This window comes from Tetranychus urticae, chromosome 2, assembly GCF_039701765.1.
Source record: "Tetranychus urticae isolate SD_2017Ah chromosome 2, NJAU_TeUrti_SD_1.0, whole genome shotgun sequence".
NCBI classification, from domain to species: Eukaryota; Metazoa; Arthropoda; class Arachnida; order Trombidiformes; family Tetranychidae; genus Tetranychus; species Tetranychus urticae.
In genome coordinates, this window is record NC_142959.1 from 725,955 (window position 1) to 738,401 (window position 12,447).

Genomic DNA, 12,447 nt, shown 5'->3' on the forward strand with positions numbered 1-12,447 from the left:
CGACCCCTAAACCAGCATTGGTTTTGCGAAAATAAAGTTTACACGTGATTTTACACGCTCTTTTTTCATCTCTACCTTGTTTTCGTAGTTAATTGTTTAAATTAGTTAAATTATTTTGTTATTGTTCGTAATTTATTGTGCAGTATCATGTCGAAGACAACTTCTTTAGCCTCTCAATTGAGGAATCTTGAGACTCCTCAAACAAGTGTTCAAGTCAAATCAAGGGCTTCGTTCCTGTATGATAGAAAGAAAGCCATTTCTATCGATAGAGATACTCATTTCATTTTCGGTTGGTCTGGTTTCATTAACATTTGTAAAATAGACCAATCTCTGACTATTTTTGAAAGTCTGTTCAATGTAACGCAAAAAGATTTGGATCGAGCCATGCTTTCTAAGGAGGAAAATGAAAATTTGAATAAGATGATCAAAAATTTTCTTTACCAGGTTGTATCACCTTACTTCTTGTTGAAAGACACCCAATATATGTTAGAATGGTTAATCTACAGATACTCCATTCATGAATTTAATCTTGATGACCTCATCATCGCTGTACTGCCGTATCATGAAACTAAGCTCTTCCCTCGTGTAGTCCAATTGAATTTAAAAATTAGAGATTCAAGTCACAAATGGCATTGGTTACACAACGTGGGTAAACATGGTGTCCCCTTGCCCAAAGACTCTCTCCTGAACCATCTTAAAAGCAACTCGTCAACTATCAAATTATTGATAAATCACATTTTGGAGACTATTTCAAATCAAAATAAGATACCCGTGGTGCTATCTTTCTTCACATCCACACTTGTCGCCATTTTGGAAGATGATCATTTCATTTTAGAAGATTCTTTCAAATTTGTATTCATCACTATGATTCTCGACTTCATCTCCAAAAGTTCAAAAAGCCAAGAAGCATCATTGGTACAGTCAGGGTACATAGTTTTATCTCAACTTGTTACAAGGACTACCATCAAAGCATCTGTATTGGAAAAGCTTTTGTGCAAAATGGCTAAATATTTTGCATCGTCTGGCCAAGCTAATGAAGAAAATTTTCTACTAACTCTCTTAATTGTTTTTGAATATCAAGAACTGGAAAAAATTCCTGAGCGGTTGGCTGGTGTACTAAATCTAGACAGATTTGTGGAGATGACTAGTCAGATAAATTCCAACTATCTTTTGACATCTTTATTAACTTTTTACATCAGTAGATGTGAAGATGATGGTGAATATATGAATTGCATTAAATTGATCGATAATCTTCAACTCAGGACTCGAACTTTATCTAAAGTTTTGGAAGCAATTATTGAAAAGAAGTCGGATGGATCAGCTGATAACTCTAAACTTTGTAATGTTTTACAGCTTTTGGAAAGACGCTTCCCTACAGAATTCGATGAAGCGACTAGTACTGTTGATATGCAAGGCTTGAAAGATTTGATTGTTTCGCCATTTTACACTAGTTTAAGCGATAAAAACCTCAACGTTTTCGTTGGTTTAACAAGTGCCAATGAAGGAATACGAGTTATTTCAGCGCGCCATATTGCAACCCACCAGAAAGAAATTTTGAAGTGTACTGATGAATCGACTAAAAAGTGTATAGCCGATGCGTTGACTAACACTCTACATGAAAGTAATCCTCAAGTTCTCATAGAGCTTCTTTCATGCAAAGATTTATTCACTAAAATGGTCCCACTAAATGATCTCATTGAATATGGTAAAAAGCTTCTTCCACGGTGTATCGAAATGATTGGCCAGAAGAATAATGATGATGATGAAGTTCAAAACAACTGGATTACTGTAAGGCGAAATTGTTTCAAACTCGTCTCCAATTTAGATCATACAGATGAATCACAATTTTGGGACCTATTTGTTGACTATTTTCTGCCGCTAGATGCTACTGGACTATCTTTGTTTTCAGTTATTTTTGAAACTAACATTGAAAAAAGTAACAAGAAGTTATTCAATTGGATCAAGTCAATCTATACGGAAGAGCTCAAAGCATTCATTGCAGATGAAGACTATGGTTCCTCTATAGATATGGTGACTTTACATATTGCTCAATACCTGAACAAACAACCAAACTCTCCGTTACTCGATGTGCTCAATCAACCTGGTAAAGACAATTATCGGAAACATATACTTGGACTTTGTGTTCTTTATCATCTTTTACCACTACAAGCTAACAATTTCGAGGTGTATAACAAGCTTTCCTTGACTTGTATCTCGATATTATCTAAACTCGTTGATTCCAAGCATGTCAAATTCAGGCAAAAAACATTTGAAACCGAGTCTGGAAGTTTTGAAAATATCAAAGACTTTATCAATTATTCTAAAAAATGGCTTGTCAAGAGTATGGTGGTAACTCCTGAAATGATTGAGCTTTTTGTTTTCAGGATAATTTCTACCAAGCAGTTGCCTGATACGAATACATGGTTTTGGCATTCTCAAACTATTGAAAACAATTACATCCATGGTCTCTTCAATTTTCTTTGTCATCACAGTCATCATGGAAAGGTACAATCTTTAAATATCTTTCAAAGGATGCTTAAACATTTCGTTGAAGAGATGATAACTTTCTGTCCAAAGTTTCTGATTGGTTTATGGGTTAAATCGAACGATCCCCTGTTACAAGCCAGAGCCCTTCAAATTGCATCTTTTGCTCTCAAAAAGATCACTTTCGACGAGATTGACTTGCTATCACTTTGTATTGCCTTACAATCGCCATATGCACATGTTCGAAGTGAAGCCGTTAAGGTCTTGGATCTTGAATGCAAACCTCGTGCTTTCTTTAACTTCTTTAAATCATTTAAAGAATTAATTGTGGGTGACAACCGAGAAATGAGCATAGCCATGAGCAAATTCTTATCCGAAAATCCTTTCAAAGGCAGTTCTTTGACTTTTAAATGTCTTGAAAAACATCTTAAAAACCGTTCTACTCCTTCTTCTATTCGAGTAGAAATTTCAAGCATGTTGAGAGACTATCAGACAAATGAATGTGTTGAGTTATTCTTGGAGCTTTGCAATACATCTCTTTGCACATCTAGTCCAAGTTTAATCGAAAAGCAAATGTGTTTCTTTGGTGGTCGCAAAATAATTGAAAAACTACCAGATCTGGAAGAAATGGCGGAATCTACTCAACGAAAGATGTTCGATCTATTCAAAAAAATCCTGACCCATGATGATTATCGCCTTCTACTTCTAGAATTATTCGACAAAACTTATGTTCGAGAATTATCGGAAGGTGCTAAAATTTTTGTCATCAAATCTTTACTGAATTTGATCGATTTTAAAAATGAAAGCGCTACCAGAAGAAAATTGAAAAAGTTTTTAACTGATGGTGAATTGGTTGCTAAAATTATTGAAGAAATTCTTGATTCTGATAAAGAAGATCCAGATACTTCGGTACAAGCCAAAAAAAGGAAAGTTGACAAAGCCTCTGCTGAGCAAGCATCAAAGAAAGACAAGAAAATTGTTGAACCTGGAACAAACGAATGGAAGAAAATCGTTATTTTACTTGAAATATTCGCTTCTAAGGAGAAATTTGATGGAGCTGATAAGTTGATAGAAATAGTCTTCAAGCTTCTTAAAGATAATCTAATACCAGACGAACAATCTTCTCAGTCAGAATATTTCCGATCTCTTCTCTTAGTCATTCTTTCGAGTTGTCTTGACCAAAATGACATCGACATGAGTAGTTGTAATTTAAGTCATATTGTTGAAAGCTTACGACTTGCAAGGCTTAGAGAAACTCGAATGCAAGCTCTATCCATCATCAATCGAATCTCAAGTCAAAGAAAAGACGGTATTTTGGAAGATATCTTTGGAATTTTCGGCTTCATGGGTGATGACTTGATCAAGTATGATGATCAATACACTCTCAAAATTCTAGATGATACAATGGAAACATTAATTCCAAGTTTGGCTCATTGCAATAACGAGTCTCCTAAAAAAATTATTGAGACATTTATCGACGCATTCGATGGTATACCTGTTCATCGTAGACTATATCTATTCCAGAAACTCGCTAACCTTTTAGGAGAGGAAAACTATCTCTGGATTATTGTTGCTAAATTAGTTCGCCGGTCTCAAGATATTGAAGATACAAAGAAGGAAATACAAGAGTTTGCTTCTGCTCTTGTTTGTAGCTTTGATGCATCTATTCAAATGAATACGATTAAGCAACTTATGGAAATCAGCTTAAAAATCCTGACTTCCAAGTTCATTCCAGCACTATGGGAAAATTTCCGACTAAATGACATCAGCAAAAGCGAGTTTGTTCGTGAAGTAATCGAAACCATTTATCTAGTGGTTTCCTCGGACAATTATGTTTCAGCCATTGCCAAATCCAAATGGTCTGATGTTGTTCACCTGTTTAATGAACTATTTGAAACTAATTTATTATTGATCGATCAAAGTAACAAGACTATTAGCAAACCTGGCCGTTATAGCAATCGACTTACTAAACAGCTTCTAAGAGTCTTGGAAAAGGTAAAATTTGTTTATTATTGCTTTTATTCTTTACTAATTTTATTTTTAATTATTATTGAATTAGATCAACTCTTTGTTGCCTGGGCCAGAATTTATTTCTGTTATGCATCGTCTACTCGATTCATCTACTCTAACTGTCAGACGAAAAGCACTTAGCCTGCTCAATGCTCGATTGATGACAAACAATCTTAAAAAATCAGAGGTGAGTTTTGTTTTGCTATTTTTTCGTGATGTTAACTGTCTTTTTTCAATTTCTTAATTTCATGTATTTTCTTTTCAATTTTCCTTTACAGATTTCAATGCTTCGTGACTTTATTCAGCCTATTGTGAATATCATAGCTGATATCAAGGAAAATAAAACCGATTATCAAATTGTCACATCACAAACTGGTTTAGAGAGCATAATCCTCATTTCTAAATTATTGGACGGTGATCAGGATAGCACCCAATTGCTTAATGCAGCTTTAAAATCAATACTTTCAGTTTCTGAAGAAATTTCAGATATTGAGAAACCTAATTTACTGGCATCAATTATTCTCTGCATTTCTCAGTTAGTTACCTGTTTACAAGATAATTGTTTGCCTTTGTTCCCATCTGTTATGTCAATCACTTTGGCAGCTTTAAAAGAAAAGTAAGTTATACTCAATTCATTAGTGAATTTGTTTCCTCTCTATTATTTTACATCTTCTCTGTTCGTGTTTGCTAATTAATTATGCCTCTTGAAAACATTTCATACCATTGAAATGATGACCGATGAATATTTTTCGTCACCTGAAACATTATATATGTGGAATTAATTCAACTGATCAATGGTGTCATCCTCATTAATCATAATTCTGTGTGTTTGTTAACGTTCAACTATTTTCTAACTAAACTCTCTTTTTCCTTTCAGATCGGATGATACACAACACACTTTACTACTCAGCTCTCTAACTGGTCTCAATAAAATTATTAAATGTTTTGGTAAATTTTTAAGTTCAAATCTTGTCGAGCTATTGTTAACGGTAAGTTTAAACGTTGCATTACAAAAACAGTTTACTAAATTAATTTACAATCTATTTTTCAGATTTGTTCCCTCAAATCAAAGCATATTACTGGTATGGCACAAAAATTCGATAAGGTTGTGACAAGTTTGGCTACTTTGGTTCCATTCAGAATTCTCATGGAAAGCTTGGAACAAGTATACGATCAACTTGAAGAATCGGTATGAATTTGTTACCTTTATTTGAATTTTGTTTGGTAATACGACAATTAATTTCAATTACAAATTCTTTTATTACAGGAGCCTCTTTATGTGTGTTTAGCCATCTTGAAAGGTGGATTAGTGAATTGTGATAAAACTGAAGTTGAGCTAAACTTGCCAAACATTCAAAAGTTTGCTCTGAAATTATTAGATCATCGCTCAATTCATGATGGCAAATTGGAAGCTGAAGCTATAGTCAAAATCGAGGATACAAGTATCGCAGCTATTTCGACTTTTGTTCTTAAACTCTCAGAGGCTAGTTTCCGTGCATTTTTCTATAAGGTAAATAAATTTTTTCCAATCTTTATATTCTTCTCATTATTTTCGCTAATATTTATTTATAATTTATTTCTTTTTCTTGCAATCAGGTTTACGATTGGCTCAAAGTTACCAGGGAAGATTTCAATCGAGTAATCACTTTCTATCGGTTGACTAACAAGTTATCAGATAAATTGAAAGAGTTATTCAGTGCATTTGCAGCCCCTTACATTGTTATCGATTGTGTTAAGCAACTGAAAGCATTCCATATCGATTCTGAAGATAGTGTTTTTAAATCCAAGAATTCCAAAAATCAAAAAGCATTTTTGGAAGAAATTGGACATCTTATTATCATCAATATTTTGACTACATTATCTAAAAGCTTTCAACATGATAATAACTCTACGTTTGCCACCACCGATAGAACTAAAAAATTGTATCCTTTAATATTGGATCAAGTAAGTTACTTTATTTTTTTTGTAATTTTTCAATTTAAAATGATGTAGACTTATTTTTCGTCACCTGAAAATATTTATCATGTGGACTTCATTAACTGATTGCTTCATTACAACAAAATCTTACTCACTATTTCAAGCAAAGTTACTGATCTATCCTCTTTTTTATGTTTCACAGATAACAAATGATTTCGGACCAGAAGATAAATTTATCGAACGAATTGACAATGGTTTAATTCCGTGTGTTCAACATCTGGTTAGGGCTGTTAATGATCACAATATCGTCAAAGATGTTAACTATCAAATATTATTAAAGACTAGAGAAAACTCAGTCAAGGTTAGTTTTTTTATTTGAAATATTTCGATATCAATCCTTCAAGCTTATATTTTTCTAATTAATTTTTTTATCATCTTCTTCTAGGTTCGTTATCAATCTCTACATGTGCTCCATCAACTCATATTGTCAATGACCGAAGAGTACACACCATATATTCCAGAAGCTATTCCTTTCTTGGCTGAACTCCATGAAGACGATTCTGAGATTATACAAAAATTATTACTCACTGTGTTCAGTGATATTGAGAAAATTTTCGGAGAACCAATTAGTTCATATTTCTGAGAAAAATCAGAATTTTATAAATGCTGCAATAATGATGGACATATATTGCATATAATTTAAGTTTTACGTCCTTTTGTAAAATTTGTATAATAAAATGACCAGGGTAAACCAAAAAATATTAAACTATTTCATGAAGCTTGAACCTGGATTTCCCATTTTTGTAATTTTTGTATCTTTAATTGTATCTCGTCTCTATTTTCACGCTTTCATGGAAGTGATAGTAAATACATGTTTGAATAAATATAAATGAGTTGAGTTAAATTACGAACCAAAATGTCGATTTAAATCATCTTGATTAGCCTGTCAATAGCATATTCACGGGTGAAAGTAAAAGTTATCATTGGCTATTTTAATCAGCCTAAAATTTGTACTTTACAATCTGGAGTTTACAATTAAAATTTAATTGGACTCAATTAATAAATGATCCTAAATTGCAGCTGGATCAAAACATTGTTGTTGACGAATGACTAACATCTTTAGATGAAATATCATTCTATTGTGAATCAGAACAACCGTTGAACCGATCAATCACCTTTCTATTACAATTTCACTTGACGCCTTCATTTTCATTAATAATAAATATTTTATACTTTATTGCTATCTTCTTGATATTTTGATGCATAATAAGCATAAATTTTACTATAAATTGCATCCATTTGTATGATTTAAAAGTTTCTCGGATCGATAGTTATCACAAGAATCGAGTCCAAAGTTGAAACTTCGATCGCTTGTTGTACGTTTATGGTAGCAGAGTTTTTCGTGCAAACTCATTTTACTAAAGTAACTTTTGATGCTGAACCAGAAAATGGACTTATTTTGAGAAATAGAATCTTCTTTTTTTCGTAAAACAACTAAGTTCGATTTTCATTTAAATCGACTTTTCTGGAGAACCAAATCAGTTAGAAAGCTGAAACTTCGTATTCGTCGATAAAAATGATTTGTTCATATCATACTTTGAATAATTTTTTCCCTTCATCAATAGTTCGCTTAATTTTGGTCATTGACCTGAAAACTTTGAACCTCAATAGTCCGAGAATGACATCACCTGGAATTATCATTCTTAAGCGCAACCATAGATTTTATCATGGACTATAACATTATATAACTGAATACCGGAGGAAATTCCAGCTAATTCATTTATCAATGATTTAAGTTTGAGTAAACATTCAACTTTATAAATCTGGTAAAATCTGGTAGCATAAATAATGCAATGTTATAACTTTTTTTATAGTTTCTTCAATGATTTAAAATTTGAATATATTATAGACCATAATGAAATCTGTTGTTTGGTCAAATAATGATAGTTTCAAGTTCTACCATTCTCGAACTATTGAGTTTCAAAGTTTTTAGGTCAATGACCAAAATTAAGCGAACTATTGATGAAGGGAAAAAATTATTCAAAGTATGATATGAACAAATCATTTTTATCGACGAATACGAAGTTTCAGCTTTCTAACTTATTTGGTTCTCCAGAAAAGTCGATTTGAATGAAAATCGAACTTAATTGTTTTACGAAAAAAAGAAGATTTTATTTCTCAAAGTAAGTCCATTTTCTGGATCAGCATCAAAAGTTACCTCGGCAAAATGAGTTTCACGAAAAACTCTGTCTCCATAAACGTACAACAAGCGATCGAAGTTCCAACTTTGGACTCGATTTTTGTGATAACTATCGATCAGAGAAACTTTTAAATTGCATTAATTGATTCAGTTTTTATGTGCAAACATACTTACATCGTCTAAATGTGAATGCAAACAATTCTCGCTCGTTTTAGTCCATTTTTGTCAACTTTGTTTCAATTTGTGCTTAAATGAAACAATTGTGTTAAAATAAGTCTTTTAAGCAACAACCAGGTTTTAGTTGCAGTGTATTAAGTTGCTTTTGGCATAAACTACAAGATCACAATCATACTATTAAACAATTCGTGCTTTGACTCTTTTTTCGCAGATAGTGATTGAAAGAAAACGTTCAAACCATTTGATAAGTTTGACTTTACTAAGAAACTAGCAAACAACTAATCTGAAGTTATATTATGAACTGCATAAATGTATGAATTGTATTTAATTGAACTCAATAATTAGAATAATTGCATAAATCAAATGTTGACAAGTCATGATTACTTTTGATTTCGCAAAGTTGTCTACTTGATAGCTTTTTGTATCACGAAATATTGCCATTGAAACCTCCAGAATCAGCTCTTAACCCAGTTGGTTAATTTTTTGTCCAACTGAGGCTATTTGATCAGTTTAATGTTTCCTTGATTCATCATCGATTGAGACTATGAAATAACTGATTGTCAGATGCTAAAAAGATGGTAACCAGTTGATGATCAAATATAATTTACATGTTCCTTTTTAAATGCATCAATTTTACATAAAAGCACAATCTTTGAATCAAAATTACCATATTTCCGATCGCTATATCAGTTAATATAATTATAATTGGCTTTACAGTTTTAAAATATGATTTACTTGTCAATTAGTGTTCGAAATGCTTCAATATTTCATCAATAGAGTTGGCTGAATTTTATAGTTTAAAAATTACTCGATATTATTTTGATTTACCTTATTATACAGTGAAAACATCTATTATATTATGAGTTACTTATTGATTCAGTTACTTCAAGGATTTTAAACGTCAAAGTTATTCACTAAATCAACACCATCATGTATGCTTGTAACACCAAATGTTAAACCTTTGGCAATCCGATATTTGGTTTTACTTGAAGGGGATAATTTTTACTTTTATTGAGCATTTACATGAAACTAGTCAAATCATTTACTTGCAACTAACAAAGAAAATTTTGATCATTGGTTTTGCAAACTCAGAACTGTTCTCAGTTTTCATTATTACACATTCACAGTTCAAGTGGAACAAAAGCTTACATTGTGACAACATAGTTCAACTTTTCTTGTTGCCATTTTTCTGTCTGGTTTTTACTGCGTTGTTTTAGTTTATTGTTGTTTCTTTGTAAATTAACCATGATTTTGTATTTTATTTCAGTGATACTTCTTTTAATTGTTAATTTGGATGTTTGTACATCAAGTAAATCATGTTCGCCCAATTGTTTTGCCTCTGTCTACAGTTTATCAAATAATGCAGCCAAAAGTGAATGTACTTCAAGGGCTGACTGTTTGGTCAAGGCAACATTTCGTGTCATTCAACGTGGTGCTTTCGATGAAGCTATTAATCTAACAGTGATTGCCTATGGAATAAATACCGATACTGATCGTTCAGTAGCATTTGCTCTTCACAATTCAAATGAGCGAATCGAGTATTGGTGCCAATCGCCCAGAAATGGAAAGCCTCAAGCCAAAGTTGTCCAAGGATCCAACTCCACCTTCCTAGAAGGTAATGCACAAAACATAAGCAATGCTTTGGTTTGCCATTGGACTTTTGGTAAAGATGACTACATATGGCCAACACACGCCAATTATTCGAAGATCAATCTGTTGAATAACCTTGATTACCAGATTTCACTCGTATCGGATGATGTTACCAAAACTGTGGCCTGGGATCTGTCCAAACTACCCATCTATCGAATGAATTTCCTCCGTTGTTGCTACAAACCTCATGGTGGCTCAGATTATCTGTTTTTATCCAACCAAACATCTCAAAATACCAATTTCTATCTTCAAGCTTTTCCTCCTGTTCCAAAATCGATGACAGTTACTCTTACTAATCCGAATGGAGGCGAATTCAGTGTCACTTGTAATTCGTCCAATACATTTAATGCTTCGGTTAAGGTTGACTCGCAATGGGAACCTATAAGAGACCTCCGTTATTATGAGATTGTTAAGAGAGACGCACCTTTTCCTGATTTCCGTTGTTTTTGGTCTCAACCCGTGGTTCTCGCAGAGTCGAGTGGATCATTGGATACACGCGATGCTAAATATAACCTGGAAATTTCATCGGATAATAAGCCGACTTACAGTGAATCAACTGTTGCTCTGAATGGTGCATCTCATTCACTTTTTGCTAATCTTGCGTTGATTTTATTCTCTATTTTATTCTATCTGATATTGTGATTTTGTTCGTATTTGTGTACAAGTGTGTATTCGGGTATCGTCAGTGTAACGATTAAGCTACCAAATATTAATAAGTTATTAATAATAACTAATATAAACATGTTTTACCTTTTCTCAAGGATTATTATTTGTTTCATTATTAAAGAATTGTTATTCGACAAAATTTTCATCTTATTTAAATGTTACTCGTAAATAAATTTATTCAATATCATATTAGGGTATCATGCATATTTTGCAGTTTGCTAAGAGAATTAATTGTGATCGCTTTCGATTAGACATTGTTTTGCCTTAACTAGCTTTCATAATAATAAAAATTTAAATTTGGTCAAATATTCACAAAGTTACGGCCTTTTCATTGATCTGAAAAAGGCAGAAAAATCGCCAAAAATTTTACCTAACCTAAGCTAACCAGCTTTTCTTACATTTCAAGAACAACTCTGAACTAAATTTTCTACTTTGGAGTCTAACTGCTCGATCATTAACACATTTTACCCGATCTGGCCCTCTATTTATCGTATCTCAATATTATCATTTTTGAAAAATTCATTTAAAGAAAAAAATCTATTCAGAATATATTTTTTAAGCAAACAAAGTGGAAGCCTGATTAATCAATTTAAACCGAAGGTAACCAGTGACAAAAACAAAACATCTTATCGTAAGTTGATGTTTGATCAGTAGAGGAAAAATAAACACCAAGAACATGATGTTTTCAATATCAGACAATATTTTAATTCATTTTGCTATCAAGGTTCGAAAAATTTAAATACTCGTTCACTAGTTAATCGAATCGACCAGCTATAACACATAATAATATGTGAAGATCAACGCAAGAGAAATATTTAAAACTATTTCATTCCAATATAAAGACAAAGAAAAGGACCAGGAAAACTACAGTATTGACAATTGAATTTATACAATATGTTACAAAAATATATCTTCGTGTATTGTTGGACGTAAACCTGTACCGAATTGTTTAGATTGTCTTGAACGTTACAAAAGATACCAATCAGTACTTAATGAACAATTTCAGTTTAATAATATAGTACTCATACACCTGCTCAACCTTAATCTTGCATTGTTTCAATTGAAGTTTAGTAAACAGCTAAACGGGAAAACATTTAATTTGACTTTTCGATGATTGTTAGACAAAAGATGCACCGAATTGTCTCAAATGTAATGTCAAAGATGATTTAATTATTCATTTACTAACTCAAATCAAATACAGATGAAAACAAATATCAGAACAACAATTATGACCTTAATTGACATAATGAAATAGACACTGGCATTGATAGGTAATTTTAGATGTCAATGATAATCTTGCTCGCAAGTTAATAATCTGGTAATAAGCATATAAATAGAGATGG

At 32.3% G+C, this 12,447-nt stretch overlaps 1 protein-coding gene across 1 annotated transcript; it reads left to right on the plus strand.

Annotated features, from left to right (window-relative positions):
• The first annotated feature begins 13 nt into the window (after positions 1 to 13).
• On the plus strand, positions 14 to 7,196 carry l(2)k09022 (HEAT repeat containing 1 homolog l(2)k09022). The gene is made up of 9 exons (XM_015936712.3): positions 14 to 4,479; positions 4,544 to 4,681; positions 4,773 to 5,110; positions 5,372 to 5,483; positions 5,546 to 5,683; positions 5,762 to 6,004; positions 6,091 to 6,438; positions 6,614 to 6,772; positions 6,857 to 7,196. Exons 1-9 carry the CDS (start codon positions 148 to 150, stop codon positions 7,052 to 7,054), a joined length of 6,006 nt encoding a protein of 2,001 aa, XP_015792198.2. The 5' UTR covers positions 14 to 147; the 3' UTR covers positions 7,055 to 7,196.
• Positions 7,197 to 12,447: the final 5,251 nt, after the last annotated feature.